Source organism: Cervus elaphus, chromosome 18 (genome assembly GCF_910594005.1).
Source record: "Cervus elaphus chromosome 18, mCerEla1.1, whole genome shotgun sequence".
Classification (NCBI taxonomy): Eukaryota; Metazoa; Chordata; class Mammalia; order Artiodactyla; family Cervidae; genus Cervus; species Cervus elaphus.
In genome coordinates, this window is record NC_057832.1 from 81,696,225 (window position 1) to 81,716,358 (window position 20,134).

The 20,134-nt window shown below is 34.3% G+C and overlaps 1 protein-coding gene across 3 annotated transcripts in view; it reads left to right on the forward strand.

Annotated features, from left to right (window-relative positions):
- The window catches only part of CFAP69 (cilia and flagella associated protein 69), a 59,233-nt gene that overhangs the window by 7,797 nt on the left and 31,302 nt on the right, over window positions 1–20,134 (forward strand). For all 3 annotated transcript variants that reach the window (XM_043873088.1, XM_043873090.1, XM_043873089.1), the window contains exons 2-9: window positions 1,806–1,865; window positions 3,304–3,369; window positions 5,917–6,026; window positions 8,838–8,914; window positions 11,610–11,708; window positions 14,678–14,827; window positions 14,927–15,104; window positions 16,771–16,894. In XM_043873088.1, coding sequence (XP_043729023.1) covers window positions 1,806–1,865; window positions 3,304–3,369; window positions 5,917–6,026; window positions 8,838–8,914; window positions 11,610–11,708; window positions 14,678–14,827; window positions 14,927–15,104; window positions 16,771–16,894 — 864 coding nt within the window. The remainder of the gene's footprint in view (window positions 1–1,805; window positions 1,866–3,303; window positions 3,370–5,916; window positions 6,027–8,837; window positions 8,915–11,609; window positions 11,709–14,677; window positions 14,828–14,926; window positions 15,105–16,770; window positions 16,895–20,134) is intronic.

The following is a 20,134-nucleotide window of genomic DNA, read 5'->3' on the forward strand; positions in this document are numbered from 1 at the left end:
CATGGAAGCAACCTAGATGCCCATCAGCAGACGAATGGATAAGGAAGCTGTGGTACATACACACGATGGAATATTACTCAGCCATTAAAAAGAATTCATTTGACTCAGTTCTAATGAGATGGATGAAACTGGAGCCCCTTATACAGAGTGAAGTAAGCCAGAAAGATAAAGAACATTACAGCATACTAACACATATATATGGAATTTAGAAAGATGGTAATGATAACCCTATATGCAAAACAGAAAAAGAGACACAGAAGTACAGAACAGACTTTTGAACTCTGTGGGAGAAGGTGAGGGTGGGATGTTTCGAAAGAACAGCATGTACATTATCTATAGTGAAACAGATCACCAGCCCAGGTGGGATGCATGAGGCAAGTGCTCGGGCCTGGTGCACTGGGAAGACCCAGAGGGAGCGGGAAGAGAGGGAAGTGGGAGGGGGGATCGGGATGGGGAATACATGTAAATCCATGGCTGATTCATGTCAGTGTATGACAAAACCCACTGAAATGTTGTGAAGTAACTAGCCTCCAACTAATAAAAAAAAAAAAGTGATTAAAAAAAAAGAAAATAAAAATAAACAAATGGGACCTAATTAAAATCTTCTGCACAGCAAAAGAAGCCGTAAACAAAACAAAAAGACAACCCTTAGAATGGGAGAAAATACTTGCAAACAAAGCAACTGAGAAGGAATTTATCTCCAAAATATACAAACAGCTCATGCAGCTCAATATCAATAAACAAACCAATCAAAAAATGGGTGGAAGATCTAAATAGACATTTCCCAAAGATGACCAAAAAAAAGAAAACACATGCAAAGATGCTCAACATCAGTAATTATTAGAGAAATGCAAATCAAAAACTACAATGAGGTATCATCTCACACCAGTTAGAATGGCCATCATCAAAAAATCGATAAACAATAAATGCTGGAGAAAAGAGAACCTTCTTATTCTGTTGGTGGGTATGTCAATTGGTACAGCCACTATGGAGAACAGTATGGAGGTTCCCTAAAAAACTAAAATAGAGCTACCATATGAGCCAGAAATCCCACTCCCAGGCATATATCCCGAGAAACCCATAATTCGAAAGGATGCAGCGCCCCGATGTTTATGGCAGCACTGTTTACAACAGGCAGGACACGGAAGCAACCTAAATGTCCATTGACAGATGAATGGATAAAGAAAATGTGGTACATATATACAATGGAATATTACTCAGCCATAAAATGAACAAAACAATGTCATCATTGTAAAGCAACTCTATTCCAATAAAAAAATTTTTTTAAATGATGGAGTGGGCTCAATAAATCTATAATATGTAAACTCTGTAGAACTTGGCAGTTCCTGTTTTCTGATATGGGTGATGTAAGACTGCTGGGAGAAAGGATACCTAGTCCAGGAAGGTGCTCTCCTACCTGTAGTTTAGAAGCTAGTCTTAGGTGTATCTGCATAGGCAAACTCAGTGTATACGATGTGTATGCATGAGATATATAGTATGTATGAAATCATTTTATTTCTCAAGACATGGAAGTGCTATTATTCCAGATGCTCTCTTGGGCCTTTTGGAACTATTGAAATTTAAAGACTGTAAGATAATACCAAAATTAAGAGGGTTTTTTTTTTTTTTAAACTCCAGAATTTATTTACTCCTATAAGTCTCAGGTGCTTTTCATTCTCCCCTCACTCTGTTTTTGTCATAAGGTATTTTTAAGTTGCTAAGAGATAATACCATATAAAAATAATGTGTTTGATGTGATTTCTTGATTCTCATGATATAGAATACTGTGAATTGTGTGTTTTTAGGGTGCCTTCAAGTCTATGGACCTAAATCGTGTCATCAAACTCTTCGAAGAGACTGGTAAAGTAAGCTTTTGGAGAAAATTTCTCCATTTCACTTAGAAACTGTGATTTCCCTGAAAGGTAATATGTATTCCCCTAAATATAAGTCCCATTCCTCCTTTTGTTGACAACACTTCAAACAGTATATGTCTTCTGTTGAAGAACTGTTTAAATTTAGTATGAATATATTTAACCTGGTAGGTACATATATACAAATATAATATATACATATATTATATGGGTGAATATAAACAGAAATCATAAGAGTAGATTTGACTCATCTAGCCTTTGTTCATGCTTATTACCAAGTAGGATCTGGGTGCAAAGGTAGAAAACATGTATCATGATATAAAAATTTTCTGATATGAAATTAGGATATGTGCATACTCATACACAGTCATAAGTCATTTATTTTGAGAGAACTCTCATACAGAATGTAATGGAAATAAAGATACAAGACTGAAAACTGAGAGTTTAGGCTTTGGCAGAAAGGATAATAAATGCATATGCATACATGTTTATAGAACACTCTGCTGATGTTACTCAAGAATTGACTGAATGCCTAAAAAGTCAGTATACACTAGAAAATTACTACAGGATGAAGATTGCATGCTTTCAGTTTGTGGGAAGTGGGCTGACCATGGTTTCAAAACAATGTCCTGTGATTAACAGGTGCAAAAATTTAGTCATTGTCTTAACATTTTTTAGTCTCTACACTTTTACATAGAAAGAAGAAAAAACAATAAAAATAATGCCTTTATAAGAACAGTTTCTTTTGTTGGCTCTGATTTTTATGATAGTTATTTTTAATTGTTAATATATCTACAGTTTTTTAAAAAAGGAAACCCAACTACATAGAGCTCCTAATAGTTTGTTAATTAAGGGTAGCCAAAATATGTGTGTGTGTGTATGTGTATGTTTTGTTTAAATTGACTGAGATGTTTAGTTTGAGCCATTACATTATGCATATTTTAAGTTAAAAATACAATTTCTGGAGTCAGATGGTCAAATCTGACTTCATACATCATACATCATACATATTAGCTATATGATTTGGGATAATTAGTGTTTCAGCTGAGTTTCCTGTTCCGAAAAAGAAGGGTAATAAAAATACCCTCCTAGTTAAGGTTATTTTGAAGATTAATGAAATGATATCTATATATATTGCCTAAATAGTATTTGGCATAGAAAAATGCTCAACATACTTCAAGTATTATTAATATTTCCAAAAACAGTTACTGCTTTTATATTAATCTAATTTTGATTTGCAATTTCCTATTTGAATATAAATTAGTTTATTTTTACCTTCACTATTTTAGGAAACATTTTATAATGCTTACATTATAATATAGTAATTTAAGAATTACTTGATAATGTGTCTACTTTCTTCTTACATTAAGTGAAAATTTAAAAAATCTCAACAGAATAACACAAAAGAACTAAAATAGATAATTTGTTTTAGGATGATTTGGAAGAAAGACAACTTAAATCTGTCAAGAAATTGGTGCAGTGTTACCAAAATGGATTTGTATCCTTTACTTATATGTGTATGTTTGTTTCCTTTATCCTAAAATGGAAGGCTTTTTATTAGGAAACATGTTAGTTTCCCATTGCTGCTATAACAAATTACCACAGACTCAGTGCCTTAAAACCACATGAATTTTTTGTTTGATAGTCTGGAAGTCTCACTGGGCTCAAGGAGAGGTCTTGGCAGGGCTGGCTCCTTCTGAAGGCTCTAGGGGAGACGCCAGTCCTTGCCTCTGCCAGCTTCTAGAGGCAGCCAGCATTCCTTGGCTTCCTGGGCCCTTCCCAAGAGGTAGCGAGGGAGCACCCCCTCACCTCTACTCCTGTCATCACTTCTCCTCTGACCCTTTCCTGCCTGTTCTTTCCTGATAAGGACCCTGCAGTTGTATTTGGCCTACCTGGATAATCGTGGATAACTTTCCCATCTCAAGGCTTTTAATCACATCAGAAAATTCCCTTTGCCATAAGTAAGAAAGGTAACATTTGCAAGTTCTAGGGGTTAGGATGTAGATATCATTGCTGCTGCTGCTGCTGCTAAGTCGCATCAGTCATGTACCACTCTGTGCGACACCATAGACGGCAGCCCACGAGGCTCCCCATCCCTGGGATTCTCCAGGCAAGAACACTGGAGTGGGTTGCCATTTCCTTCTCCAATGCATGAAAGTGAAAAGTGAAAATGAAGTCGCTCAGTCGTGTCTGACTCTTTGCGACCCCATGAACTGCAGCTTACCAGGCTCCTCGTCCATGGGATTTTCCAGGCAAGAGTACTGGAGTGGGTTGCCATTGCCTTCTCCCGAGATATCATTGAACAGGCCATTATTCTGTTTACCACAGAAAATATCTAACATTTTATGTCTTTTACAAAATTATGTTTTTACCAGAGAATATAAAGTGGAAGAAACAGTATAATGCAATATTAACTGTATAGTGTCAGTTTCTATAGACACAGAGAGACAGTGGATATAGTTAGGAGGGCCAAGTAAAAGTCTTGTTTCCACCAATTTACTTGAGTATTTGCACTGTTGATAAACTTTTAAATTTTTTCACCCTTATGAAATAGGGATAATAGCTCCTCATGAGGTCATAAGGAAGACTAGATAACACACCAGCATTGCTTGATAATCGTCAAAACATTCTATAAATGTGTTATTCCCAATGAATATACCACCATGATTAGAATATGTAGAGACCAGTGTGTTTCAAAACTATGTGTGATTAAGAACCAGTTTGCTGCCGGGGGTTGTTTTCTTTTTTAACCTTTGCATATACATGCTATTGTAAAATGCAATAGAATTGTCACAGGAAACTCACTCTCTGTAGTTATTTTTCCATAGACCGGTAACATACAGTTCCAGAACTAGCATGTCCCAAACCACAGTTACAGTAGTATTGATCTAAATAAACTTTTAACAGTTGTCCAACCAGGTTTAAAGAAGATACCAGTCTCTAATTTATCTTGTTTAATATTTCAAAACATCTTAAGCCTACCATTTAGGGAAATGTGCCTTATAATTTTATCTGACTCTTTTCTCACCTTATTTTAGCCTTGTTTTATAGGGATTTGTTTGGTCAGTCAGTTACTGAGGGCTTATGGATATCAAGCATTGTTTACTGGTAGCCAAGAAAGTCTACTAGCAAGTGATTTCTTTTCCTGTCTTAACCTGATAACTCAACACCTCCATTGTTTTTTCTTCTTCAGGCCAGAGAGTTGGTGGCAAATGGCTCTGTTTCTGAATGTCTTTAGTAGTCTGACTTTAGACATTATAAAACATAAAGCAAAGATAGGTTAGAGATGTATGTTAGTCATTTCCCTAGGAAGTTAATAGAAGTTTGTATTTCTAATACATCCAGCTCACCTGTCTTTTTCAGAGAAGCTCCTAGAAAGAGACTAGAAGTGATCAGATTCAGTTAAGAAGTGCAAGTCACAGTTACCATGTCCTCTTAACTATTAAAAAAAAAAGTGAAATTTGTTTATGTACCAATTGGGTTTTTTAAATAGATAAAATAAAAGTTGCTTTTACCTGAAGATTTAGAGAGGGTACATTTTGCTTTCATAAACTAGTCTTAAATAAAATTTCAACCAATATAAACCTTATAAACAAGAAAAGGCAACTGAGTAATGTTAATAAAATAATGCAGGAAAGTAAGGTAGGTTTGGGTTGCTTATTCCTGAGCAATGTATGTTTTGTATTTGGGTGGAGATGAAGGAGATAATTGAGCCATTAAGTTATTTTTTTTCCAAGTGTTATTACTCATTGCCAATAGTTATTGCTCAACTGAGTATGTGATACAGTAGTTGGTAATCAGATTCTAAAGATGTGGTGAGAAACAAAAAAATATTTTGAATAAGAGGTTACTAAGACAAAAATTAAATAATATTCCTTAAAAAAATGGTTCTGTTTTTCTCTACACTTCAAAATTAGTGTAATTAAAATAGGGTCAACCATATTTAACAGAATAGATGAAGTTCTATAGACTTTCTTGATAGAAATACCATAAAGAATATGTTAATAAAAATCTTAATTTTATTTCTTAACTAAAAATATTAAAGCCCCTAAGGGATTTAGCACAGATATTTAAAATTCTGAATCTATGCGCAGAAAAAATTAAAACACAGCCCCATTTTATAGAACCTGCATATAATATCATAAAATTATGTGGGTAAGTTTTTAAACTTTATTTTACATTAGCATGCATGCAGTATTTTATGTTTTATCTTACAAAGATATTATGCATTATGGTGTAGCAAAGCAATATAGAACTCGGGAAGCTTCACTTGATCACTTGATTCCAGCAGCTGATATCTCAAAGGTAGTCCACTTTACTATAGTCTGAGATTGCTGGCCACAAGAACTTAAACTGTAAGTATAATAAAATATTTTCTCATAATAAGTTACCTCAAGTGAATTAAAAATGTGAAATGTAAATAAGAAGTTATAGTATTTTTAGAGAATCCTTGAGAAAATTTATGGGTAATAGAAATTTCTGTCTAGTTTTTTTTCTATCTCTTTAAAAAATTTGACTGTCAAAGATATGAGAGTCAAAATGTTTTATTTGATCTTCCAAATTTGAATAAAGAATGATTTATCACCAAATTATTTTGGGGATTTTTTTTAAATGTAAATTAGAGATCAGAATTATCAAATTTATGTATTCCATCCTCTGTACTATTGTTTCAACAACCATTTGGGGGAACAGCCATATAGTTGTTAATCAAGATGTATATTAAAATACTTATTCCCAGTTTTCAATATAATCGGTAGAGGAAATTTCTTTAAAAAGAGATAAACTTTTTGACAATTGAACCTTCTAAACTTTTCTACCAATTTTAACTTTAAAAAGTGAGTTTCTTTACACGTATTCCCCATCCTGATTCATATCAATGTATGACAAAACCCACTGAAATGTTGTGAAGTAATTAGCCTCCAACTAATAAAAAAAAAAAAAAAAAAAAAGTGAGTTTCTTTTAATTATAAATATTAGTATTTATACATAGTATATCTCTCACTTTTAGATTTAGTAACAGTAATATTTGCAATTTTGTTACTAAGTTCATTTAAGTGTCTTGATATCTGAACAAATGATTGAAAATAATTTATTGAATGTCCTTACCATGCTTTTTTAATGGAGTCCATGGAAAATAAAGAAATAAATTATTGCTCTGATGCTCTCAAGGAACTGTAATACACTAATTGGAAATTATTTTTATATTGATGTGAGATAATATTATGTAAAATAGTTCCAGATTTTGAGGCCATGCAATGTTAGAATACCGTGTTCACAAGCATTACTTACAATATCAGTGTTCCTAGAGCACTCCACCAATAATTAGTTCTCTAGGAAAGCTGTGACTGGATGTTTCATTGCATAATGTGAGAAATCTTTAGAAATGCACTCTTCACTTACTTCATAGTTCATAATTGTCCACATTATTTATTTTTTAAAAATTTCCTAATTTCTCATTTTATCGTGCATTTTTCCATACCATACCCTCACTTGATTCCCTTTTCAGGTCATTTTGGGGATATAAAAACACTGAAAATTTAAAAAGTAAAATCAAGCCCTTCTGTTTTGGCCTCTAAGTAATTCATTTTTCTTAGTGCATCAGAAGCATAATGCTTACTTTTTTTCATAACCTTTTTGGTGGGAATCTCTTCTGATGCTTTATCCTTTAGGTTATTTTCTTTGGTAATAAAAGGAAAAAAATATGACAAGAAGAATTCATTTTAGAGTTTTTCACTTTAGAGACTCAACAATGAGCTGGGTGACAAGTAATAAATTACTTCAAATGAAAAATTCTAGAAATGAAACCTAGAAATACTAGAAAGGAACCTTGATGACATTTACAAAATTTTCCTTTTCATAGCTTGTCCCTGAAATATCTTTTAATTCTAATTGGCCTATATAAATATATACCTATATGTGATAGTTCCCAGTGCTGTTTTTCAACCCCTTGGTTAATTTTTCTTGAAAAACATGATTTAAAAGTACTATATGAAAAAAAAAAAAGTACTATATGTAAGATATATTAAATATCTTTAAATAGCATATAAAGTTCAAATTTTGAACTCCTGAAGTACTGAAATAGTTGATATTTTTTATTTAGGAAGTTACTTTTATCTCTCCTCTGACAGACTAATGACGTAGGTTCAAGTGCCCTATCTTTTCTGATTTGTGAATAAATAAATTATTTTCAAATAACTTTGGTTATATTAGTTGTGAAATATGATTCTACTGTAATTAATATTTGTTAAATTGAATTCTTTAGTGTCTCAAAAAGTATATTTGTTATTTTGTGGATGGTAACTAATCCAATTAATAAGGAAAAAGTCACTAACCCTTAAGAACAAATAGACCATTGATATATTAACTGGAGTTTAAAAATTTCAGGGAAAAAACCCCTAAACAGCCTTTAAGCTATAGGTAAAACTAGACCTGTGATTTGTATCAGCTTTTCTAGTGTATTCCTAATTTTGATAGAAGTACGGGTATAATATTATCTTACCCTCAGAGAGGAAAGAGGATTCTTAAGTTTTGTATTTATGTAGAATTGCAAGATGGCTTTCGTAACTCTTGCCTTTTATGTCCATCTCTCTTCATTTTTATAAACTGATTTTATTTTGTTTTATTTTATTTTGGTCAGCTGGTTAGAAAAACAAAAATTTTTTTGGTAGTTAATTCTCCAGGACTAAAGAAACAGGATATTTATCCTCATTTTTTTTTAATATATATTTATTTATTTATTTGACTGCATGAGGTCTTAGTTACAGCACATGGGATCTTGTTCCCTGACCAGGGTTTGAACCCAGGCCCCCTGCATTGGAAGCACAGAGTCTTAGCCACTGAACCACCAGGGAAGTCCCTATCCTCATTTTAATCTTTAGAAGAGAAATTTTCCTCTTATTTTGCAAATGATTCTTCAGTGAAGGACTTCATTAAACATAATTCATATATTCTTCATTCTTATTGAAGCTTGCCATTTTTGAAAAAGAAAGCATCAGATGAAATAACATATGCTGAAGATACTGCTAATTCAGTTGGACTTTTGGGTGAGTTAAGATGATTGGACCACTGACAAGAAGGAAATCTCTCTCTCACTGAGTTTCACTAAGAATACTCCTCTTTTCTTGTTTTCTGGTTGGAGATTAATCATGCTGTGCTTGGTGATATTTTTTGTGTTATCTTCCACTTGGGTGTTTCATGATACCATCAGGATTTTTTGTTCCTTAATTATAAGGACTGGCAGATATTTCTTTGTGCTTATATGTCTTGATGTTATGTATTTAGTTTGTTGAAATGTTTAACATTTTTTTTAAAAATCAGAAGTACGTGTTCCTCTCAGTAATCACAGAAATGTTTTCATCTTTGAACTCTAATAACTGCTTGAATCTAATTGATTGCTGGAATTGACTGAGGGCCCAATTATTCATTACATAATTTAAAATCATAAAATGCTGGAATATTGGGAACTTTAATATAATATACATAAAGATGCCTGTATTTTGTATACAAAAATATAAAAAAAATTACAGGCAGGTTTTATATTTGGGCTTATTGCTCAATTTTCTAGAGAAAGAAAATAATATCTTAGAAATGAGATCAAACACTGTGGCTCCTTGAATCAGCCCCTGAGTCATGACATCATGTTCCCAAAACAAATCCTAAATTAAATTTATGCTTATTAATTTAGTTTTTGTTTGTATAGTAGAAGTAAAACAAATACAAATTAAAAATAAGTATTTACTGTATATTTATGTTCCTAGCATTATATTCCATATTGAAAGATGACAGAAACTAGTAAAGTACTAGTATCATTTAAAATTTTTAACATAGACACTAACACTTTTATGTCTAAATAAAGTTTCATAGTCTTCATCTGTAGATACTTTGGGAGAAATTATTGTGGCCTACAGTGGGTGAGGAAGGAAATTAGAATAAACATGCGGAGTTAGATAAGATGACCTTAAGGAACAGGCAGGTTGGAAACTAATGGGAAACTTTAATTCTGTGAATCTCTATCATCAATAGAAATTTACAGTGAGAAGCCAACCTGGAAATAGGATATGATAGTATTAACGGATAAAATGTGTAGATTTGGTTGATAACATTTAAAAAAATCTCTGTTGCCCTTATTACTTTTAAATATGCATTTGTATAGTAAATACATAGCCCTTTCTTACTGTGTCAGTTTGCTGTTGAATGCCTGCTCACAGAGCGTGTTATTGCCTCATTTGAGGGCAATATGAACTCTTAGCTAAAATATGAACTCCTTTCACTGATTACTTATGATAAGAACTGCCATTCTGTCCTTTATTAATTGCTGGAAACATGAGTTGAAACTAAAATAATTGTAGTACAAAATTTTGAAAAAAGGATATTCATTTTTACTAATAATTTCCAGTTTCTACTATGTGCTATTTATAAAAGTGAATAATATTACTTTTTCTCCTGAATAATAGATATTTTTCCACTTAACAGCAGGATTCTGGAAACATAAAGGAAAAAGTTGGTACTCTGCCCTGAGATTGTAAAACAGGAAACCGTGAAAGATGATCTGAATTTACGGGAACTAAAATGATAGTAAAACAGACAAGAAACCTTAGCATTTCCCGTAAACTTGGTTTGGCTAGTTTTGTTGGAAAAGTTTATTTGTTCCTGTTGCCTAATTTGTTTCAAAACATAGTAAGTTTTTAACCACAAAGGAGAGTCCAGAAAAATTAAGAGAATAATCTCAAGCCTGTCTTTTTTTTTTTCCCCCAGTGTTAGTTTTTGCAGATAGATTCTCCTAAATCTAGGCTGTTTCCTTCATGCTCCCTCCTCCCGTCCACTTGCTTACCCACTCACTGGCTACGCTCAGAGATAAACATTATGCAAGAACTAATGCAAAACACAGATCTTCAAGGGGCATCTAATTATCTCTTTCCCTCAGAGAATCCAAGCAGATCTTCTTCTGCCTGAAGCTGATACTCCTGACTGCAGTTGTTCTCAGGTGCCCAGAAGGCATGGATCATTTTCAGAATCTCACTGATCATTCTCAGATTCTCTTAGGAATCATACTTAGAGGACTTCACCAGAGCAAATGCAATCCAGTTTGAAGTATAGGCTGAAGCCAATTCAAAAGTTGTTTAGATATGACTGAAAAGGAATCTTCCCTATTCTCCATCCCCGCCACAATAACTTGAACATAAAATTATTACCAGCAGGACAAAGACTGCCTAGAAACACTATCTTCCAGTCTGTCAATAAACTGAGGGGGCAGAACTCAGCTGGAACTTTTCTAAGCAAATGATACATTATTAGAGGCAATAGATTACTGACTCTCTAGCTAGGGAGGAAAACTCTCAGCCCTTTTCTCAGGCTAACTCATTTAATTCTCACAGCAATCTTTAAAGTAGTAACTATTTCTATACCAATTTATGGGATGAGAAAACTGAGACACAAGTTTATACAGGTAGTAAGTGGTCAAGCAGGATTTAATCTTAGGCAATCTTGTTCTAACTGCTAATTACCATTCTTTTCTTCTTGGAAAGGAAAGGCTGAGTTGATTGTTGGCCAAGTGGTACAAGGATAGATAGAGTGTTTTGTGTGTATGTTTGTATGTGTGTATGTATTTAAAATTACATGATCCAGTTTGAATCTCTGATGATGATATTTTAATAATCATGTTACTAATACTTTATCCTTAAAACTGTAAATAAACATATGTCATTGTTATTAAATAGCATTCATTCATCTTTCTGACAGGTGACTTAATGAAAATACCAAATTCTGAATTGAGGATTCAAATTTGTAAGTGTATTATTGACTTTTATCATGCAGAACCACCAAAAAAGCATATTACAGGTAAAGTTTTCAATGCTGTTTCAGTAATAACTTATGTCTTTATAAAACAGAGCATTCTCATTTCTCTTTGAACTTGTAAAGACAGAGTGGGGATCATAAATGCAACACAACAAAAACAGGCTGTTTTGGCAGTCTCAAGCTCTTCAGTCATTTTAAACAAAAAAATTATATAACTTGTCTCAACTTTAGATATTTATTCTGATGCTAAATATTTATAACAATTTTTAAGGTTAAACCCAAACTAGTTTAATTATAATTATTACTATTAATGTCATTTAATACTGTTGGTAATATTATTATTCTCTAACATTTATAATGTTAGATCCCTAAAGCTAGTAATATTCTCCACTACTTCTGGAAAAAGAATTCTGCATGTTACAGCTAAGGGATCTTAATATATAATGATAAAATGAGTCACACTGAAATGGGTAATATCAAGATATGGGGCACTTGCAATATGGAGGATATAATGTTACTTTAGGTTATATTTCCTACATTCATAGTTTCCATAATTTATAATCAATCTAGGAAAGGAGAGAAGATATAAAATACATTTTAAAGTTCTCTGTTCCTTAAGATAGGTGAAAATAAGACTCTGGTAGGAAAAAAAAAAAGATAATTTATAAATAGGGAAAAATGGGAAGACAGCTGAAGTGAAGAAATGAGTAGAGAGATTAACTGTCAGATTTGAGCTATCCATGAGATAAACAGGAGGAAGTGTTTGATAGATAGTAGACCCTGAATACTAACAGAAATACAGGTTTAGAATTCACCCAAATAGAGATGAAAATTGAAACCATCCGGATGCTTGAGTTTTTCCAGGAGATAAAACACATAAATCAGAAAGGACCAAGAGTAACAGCGTGGAGAGGGCCCATACTGAGATCCAGGGGGGAAAACGATCCAAAGAAATTGGCAGTGACAGAAGGTTCAAAGTGGAGGATGAAAAGCAAAAGATTGTCATGTCTTATATGCCAGTGGATAAAATATTTGATGAAGGAAGCAGTAGTCCTAGTGTCAAATACTGTAGAGGCTTCTGTAATTGAAGAGTCAAAGTACCAATTGATGTGATATCTGGAAAACTCTAGTACATCTTTGGTGGAACTATTGCCGTAAATAGGACAGATACAAGACCAGAGAATGAGAGGATTGTGAGATAGAGGCAGTGAATGCAGACTTACACATTAAGATCAGATGGAGAAGAAAAAGAAGGAAGATGCAGAACAACTCCACTGGTAGCAAAATCAAAGAAGATTCTTGGCTTTGTTCATTTTTTTCCCCTATCGGCAGAGGAACAAGAAGCTAGTATTTGGAAAATGAGGGGAAGAAATTCCCAAAGCATGAGAGGATGGAATTAAGAGTACAAGCATAAGGTTAACCTAGGCAATATATACACTGTCTTTTTAAGATAGAAAAAAAGGGGGGTAAACAAATGATGTATAAGGTAAGACAGAGGAGTTAAGGTGCAGAGAAGTGAGGCGATCTTAATTTAACCAGGCTCTGAATATTGGAAACCTTAGGCAGTGCTCTCAGTAGCTGTCACGCAGTTGGCTTCAGGTGATGGCATGGCTGGATATCTGGGACCACAGCTGAAAAGTCATCAGTAGGGCAACTGTATGAGACATATCCCTGGGGACAGGAATCGGGTTCATGAGCCTTAATATTACAATATCCTTCTATATAAATGTAAACTAAATATATAAAGATACAGTAAGCATAAAGTGCAGGCATGCAACCAGGCTATTATGCAAATAAAACCATGATTTGGGAAAATGTTTTATAGAATGAGAAAAGGCTTACAATAAAATGTTTAGTGGCTACAATTGAATATAAAATTCTACATACAGTGTATTGTTAAAATTATATGATACATTAAAAATATCAGTACTGTAAGAAATATACCAGAATGTTAAGGTTGTTATCTCTGAATGATGAAATTATGCAACTTTTGGTTTCCTCTTTATACTTTTTAAACACCTAAAGTGAGTCGATAGGGCATACCATAGAGAACCCATCACAGGAAAGGACAGGGCCATGTCCAGGGCTAAAGATCAAATTCATAAAGATGAAATAACAGACATCTCAGAACCATGGCAAAGAATCTAGTTGGTCTCAAAAGTCAAGAAATCAGGGAGATAGATAGTGTATCACTATGAGAGAAAATAGCTGCATCTCAAGTGAACAGGTACCCTCTGCTGTATATTTAATCTCTCTCGAGTTGATTGTTGGGCAACCACCCGTGCAGCTGTATCAAAGGAGAGGTGGTAGTGTTTCTCATGGGAGTTATTATCACCAAGAATCATGCTTCCTTAAAATGCCATTATATTTCACTAGCATTTATCAGAATAGCATTATATTTTCATTGCCAAATTACATCACCAAGTTGCATAATTGTGGTCCCTTGAAAGCACTAAAGTCGTGCATTGACTTGAATATGAATATATTTAGTATTTGTAATCATGCCATTTTCATTTATGGAAAGGTATATCTAGACACAAGAAATAATGTTCATTTTAGCATTTAAGATATGTCTCCAAAACTGTGGTCCTATTTCAAATTCTACACTAGGGATCAGCAAACTATGGATCCAGAGCCAAAACCAGCCCTCTGTAAATAAACTTTCATTGGAACACAGCCATGCCCACTTATTTTTATACAGTTTATACCTGCTTTTGTGCTCTGGTAGCAGTGTTGAATATTTGAGAAAGAAACCTTATAGGCTACAAAACCTAAGATACTTGTTACCTGGCCTATTATGGAATAAGTTTGCCTACCCCATGCTATACCATTTTAAAATGCCATATCAGTTCAGTTCAGTTGCTCAGCTGTGTCCGACCCTTTGCCATATACTTTTTAAAAATTTTTGTTGTCGTTGTTGCTGTTTAGTGATAAATTACTCATTCCTTTGTTTAATGTAGATGATTTCTATGTGAAATGGTTGCACATATTTATTCACTAATTGTTGTTAGGTTACCAGCAGGCTAGTTCCTCATATAAGATTAAAATGGCTGAAGTTGGAGGACTGGCAAAAACAATGGTTCAGTCGTTGGAGTTGCTTGAAAATCAACTTGTTGAGAAACTTTGGGTACTTAAAGCTCTGCAACATCTCTCAACTTCTGGTTTGTATATTATGTACATAACTGAACACTTCATTCTCAACTGTTTTTGTTTTTATCTAATAATGTCGAGTCTAAAACAATTTTAGAATTTATTTTCAGAAGTTAATTGTACTTTAATGGTGAAAGCACAAGCAGCCAGTGGAATCTGTGCTCACCTCAATGACCCAGATCCCTCTGGACAACTTTTATTTCGTTCATCTGAAATACTTTGGAACTTACTGGAAAAATCTTCAAAAGAAGAAATCATACAACAGCTTAGTAACTTGAAATGTTTGCTGTAAGTATATAGGGTTAGATAGGAATGTTTTTAGCCTTAAAATGATAGCTGGTGCATAACTAAACTCTTCGTTTAAATTTGTGTTCAATTAGGTTTTTGATTCATATGATGGCTATGTATCAGGACTTTTTTTTGTACCATGGTATAAATGTATTTGCATAATAACAAGTCTTTTCTTTCTATGTGGAAGACACTTAAAGTAGCTTGCTAACAAATGTAAATGTAAATGTGTCCTTGAGTATATATAAAGTAAAATTAGATATTTAAAAGGACTATCTCATTTGTACATTTAGTAAACCTGTTTTTGAGTATTTACTCTCTTCCAGATATTGCAGTAAGCATTAGCAATAAAATGAGTGAGACTTTAAGTTACTTAATAATTTATTTATCAAATAATTACTGTCTGCTCTGTGCCAAGTTCAGTACTAGGCTGTGGAAGTAAAACTGGAAACAGTATAGAGATGGTCTCTGCTTTCATGGCACTTGTATTATGTTAAGAGAGACAGACAAGTAAATAGGCAACTAAAAGAGAGCATACTAAATATTATGAAGGAGAATTATTGCAAGGTTCTTCATGTTCTCCAGAAGAGGGTAGATCAGTGCATTTTTCTTTGCAAGTGACAGAACCCCCAACTCAATTGATATAAACCAAATAGGACATTTATGAGCTCATGTAACTACGGAGTCAAGGATAAAACTGATTTCATGTGTAGCTGTATTCAAGACTCAGCAAATATCAGGACTTGGGCCCTCTTCATCTCTCTTCACTGTTTTCCAGTGTGTTGGCTTAAGTCTCAAGATCCATATGGTTAGCTCAAAGAAGTCTAGGATCACATCATCACAACCCCAAACCAAGCAGAAAAAAAAGCTATTCCAAAAGCTCAAAGAAAATTTTTCTGAGTTCCTGCTAACCTGGTGCTGGCCATATGCCCATTCCAGAGTGAATTACTAGTGACAGAAAGAAGGAATGCTCTAACTAGCTTCCTTTTAGTTAAAGACAGCATCACAAGACCAAAAGTGGGGAAAGAGTGACTGCCTAAATAAGACTAAGGATATTGTTATCATAAGAAGAGCAAGGAGGTCCTAGAAGATAAAGTGACAAATGCCCGTTGTACAGGAAACCTAACCCATACTTGGAGAGTTAATGAACACTTCATAACAAACTCTAATCTGGTATCTGAATGCTAAATGTGAGTTAGCAACACAAGAATTTTGCATGTAGACAGCACCCTAGACAGAGGAATAGAAGTGAAAGCAGAATTTAGCAAAATTGAAAAATTTAAAGAAATTCAACATAGAGCAGAAAATACAGGGTAGAATAGTGAAAGATGAAGCTAACAATGTTAGCAGGGATCACAGCATGGAAGGCCTGATAAGTCGTGGTAAAGAGGTAGGACTTTATCCTGAGAACAAAGGAAAAAGCCCTTAAGTAATTTTAGAAAGAAGAATGATGTAACTGAATCTTTTAGAAAAGTCACTTTGACCACCATTTATAGACTCGATTGAGAGATTCTTATTTGCTCCCTCAGTGAATTACAGGTAGATTTGGAAAGAGAAAAGATTAGAAATATTTTGAAATGAATAAAAAAGGGAGATTTTGGTGGGAAGTACTTAAGGAGTATTTCTGTAGAAATATAGCTTTAAAGATATGATTTTATTTTTTTAGGGCTTTGAAGGAAGTATTTAAAAATCTGTTTATAAGAGGCGTTAGTCATTATGATCGTCAGCTTAGAAACGACATATTAGTGATCACAACAATTATATCTCAAAATCCTGGGGCACCAATGATTGTAAGTATAAATCAAATTGCATTTTAATTTTAATTGTGGAAGCGGTGGGTGTAGCAGGGAGGAAGGAGTCCTAAACTGTGTTGTAACATTTATGTGAAAATGAAAGTCACTCAGTTGTGTCTGACTCTTTGTGACCCCATGAACTGTCCATGAAATTCTCTAGGCCAGAATACTGGAGTGGGTAGCCTTTCCCTTTTTCAGGGGATCTTCCCAACATTTATGTGCTTTGTTGTAATACCAGGTTATAATATCATTATGGTCACCAGTATACTTGCACTCTGCCAATTCTTCTTTTTATCCCTTTGGGCAGTTGAGATCTTCCTCGTGTACTATAATTTACTCACATATTTACTATTCATGATGTTTTTCATCTCTTCCTGATGATATGAGTTTCTAACTGTTATCATTTCTTTCACCCAAAGAATTTCCTTCACCATTCCTTGTGATGCAGATCTGCTGACTGCTAGCAACAAATTTTCTTAGCTTCTTGTATCTTAGACTAGCTTTAATTAACTTTAATTCTTGACATCTGTGTTCACAAAATATGGAATTGTAGATTGCAATTTTTATTCTGTTTTAGCACTTTAAAGATATCATTCCACTGTCTTCTGGCCCCCATTGTTTTCTATAAGAAGCAGTCATTATTTCAAATTGCTGTTCTATGTAAAGTATTTTTGGTTTTCAGCAGTTTTACTATAATGTGCCAAGATGTGATTTTTCTCCGTATTTACCCTGTTTGAGATTCATACATCTTCCTGAATATGTTACTGTTGTTCAGTAGCTTGGTTGTGTCTGACTTTGTGACTCCATGGACTGCAGCACACCAGGCTTCCCTGTCCTTCACCATCTCCTGGAGTTTGCCCAAACTCATGTCCATTGAGTTGGTGATGCCATCCAACCATCTTATCCTCTGTTACCCCCTGCTCCTCTTGCCTTCAATCTTTCCCAGTGTCAGGGTCTTTTCCAATGAGATGGCTCTTGGCATCAGGTGGCCAAAGTATTGGAGCTTCAGCTTCAGCATCAGTCCTTCCAATGAATATTCAGGGTTGATTTCCTTTAAATTTACTTATTAACTTTGATTTAAATTTCCTGAATATGTAAATTTAAGGAAAAACCAGTGATTCAATGACTCAGATGCTAAAGAATCTGCCTGCCATGTAGGAGACCCAGGTTCAATCTCTGGGTTGGAAAGACCCCCTGAATAAGAGAATGGCTACCCATTCTAGTATTCTTGCTGGAGAATTCCATGAACTGAGGAGCCTGGAGGATTACAGTCTGTGGGTCTCAAAGAGTCGACACGACTGAGCAGCTAACACTTCCACTTTCACCTGGAGAATTTGGGACCACAATTCTTTAAATATTTGTCCAACCCGCTTCTCTCTCTCCTGTCCTTCTGAAACTGATTATAGTTATGTTTGATTTCTTTGATATTATCCCACAGGTTGCCTGTGATTGCCTCTGTCTTCTGGTTCTTCAAACCACTAAGATTACAGGTTTACCCTGAATTTTAGCATCTCTTTAAGGTGCAAACTGGGGCCTGGCCTCAGTTTAAAAGTCATTTTTTCATTCATTACCTATATAGCTTCCTAGTCAAGGCTGCAATATGTACGTGGACCTATGTTTCTATGGAAGCCCTTGGTCAGCCAACAAATTCTCATTAACATCCTTGCAAACACTTGGGTGAATTCCATGAATGTGAATCAACAGATATAACATCTTCACATTTTAAAGAACATGTGGATATATCTCTGGGCTTTCTATTGTGTTCCACTGACCTATATCAGTACCATATATACCATATATACTGTATACCATATATACAGTACCATTGTGCCAGTACCATACTGTCTTGATGACTGTGGCTTTGTAGTAGAGCCTGAAGTCAGGCAGGTTGATTCCTCCAGTTCCATTCTTCTTTCTCAAGATTGCTTTGGCTATTCGAGGTTTTTTGTATTTCCATACAAATTGTGAAATTACTTGTTCTAGTTCTGTGAAGAATACCGTTGGTAGCTTGATAGGGATTGCATTGAATCTATAGATTGCTTTGGGTAGTATACTCATTTTCACAATATTGATTCTTCCAATCCATGAACACAGTATATTTCTCCATCTATTTGTGTCCTCTTTGATTTCTTTCATCAGTGTTTTATAGTTTTCTATGTACAGGTCTTTTGTTTCTTTAGGTAGATATACTCCCAAGTATTTTATTCTTTTTGTTGTAATGGTGAATGGTATTGTTTCCTTAATTTCACTTTCTGTTTTCTCATTGTTAGTGTATAGGAATGCAAGGGATTTCTGTGTGTTAATTTTATATCCTGCAAGTTTACTATATTCATTGATTAGCTCTAGTAATTTTCTGGTGGAGTCTTTAGGGTTTTCTATGTAGAGGATCATGTCATCTGCAAACAGTGAGAGTTTCACTTCTTTTCCTATCTGGATTCCTTTTATTTCTTTTTCTGCTCTGATTGCTGTGGCCAAAACTTCCAAAACTGGTCAACCACTTGTAAAAGAATGAAACCAGAACACTTTCTAACACCATACACAAAAATAAGCTCAAAATGAATTAAAGATCTAAATGTAAGACCAGAAACTATAAAACTCCTAGAGGAGAACATAGGCAAAACACTCTCCGACATAAATCACAGCAAGATCCTCTATGATCCACCTCCCAGAATATTGGAAATAAAAGCAAAAATAAACAAATGGGACCTAGTTAAACTTAAAAGCTTTTGCACAAGAAAGGAAACTATAAGCAAGGTGAAAAGACAGCCTTCAGAATGGGAGAAAATAATAGCAAATGAAGAAACAGACGAAGGATTAATCTCAAAAATATATAAGCAACTCCTGCAGCTCAATTCCAGAAAAATAAATGACCCAATCAAAAAATGGGCCAAAGATCGAAACAGACATTTCTCCAAAGAAGACATCCAGATGGCTAACAAACACATGAAAAGACGCTCAACATCACTCATTAACAGAGAAATGCAAATCAAAACCTCAATGAGGTACCATTACACACCAGTCACAATGGCTGCTATTCAAAAGTCTACAAGCAATAAATGCTGGAGAGGGTGTGGAGAAAAGGGAACCCTCTTACACTGTTGCTGGGAATGCAAACTAGTACAGCCACTATGGAGAACAGTGTGGAGATTTCTTAAAAAACTGGAAATAGAACTGCCATATGACCCAGCAATCCCACTCCTGGGCATACACACCGAGGAAACCAGATCTGAAAGAGAC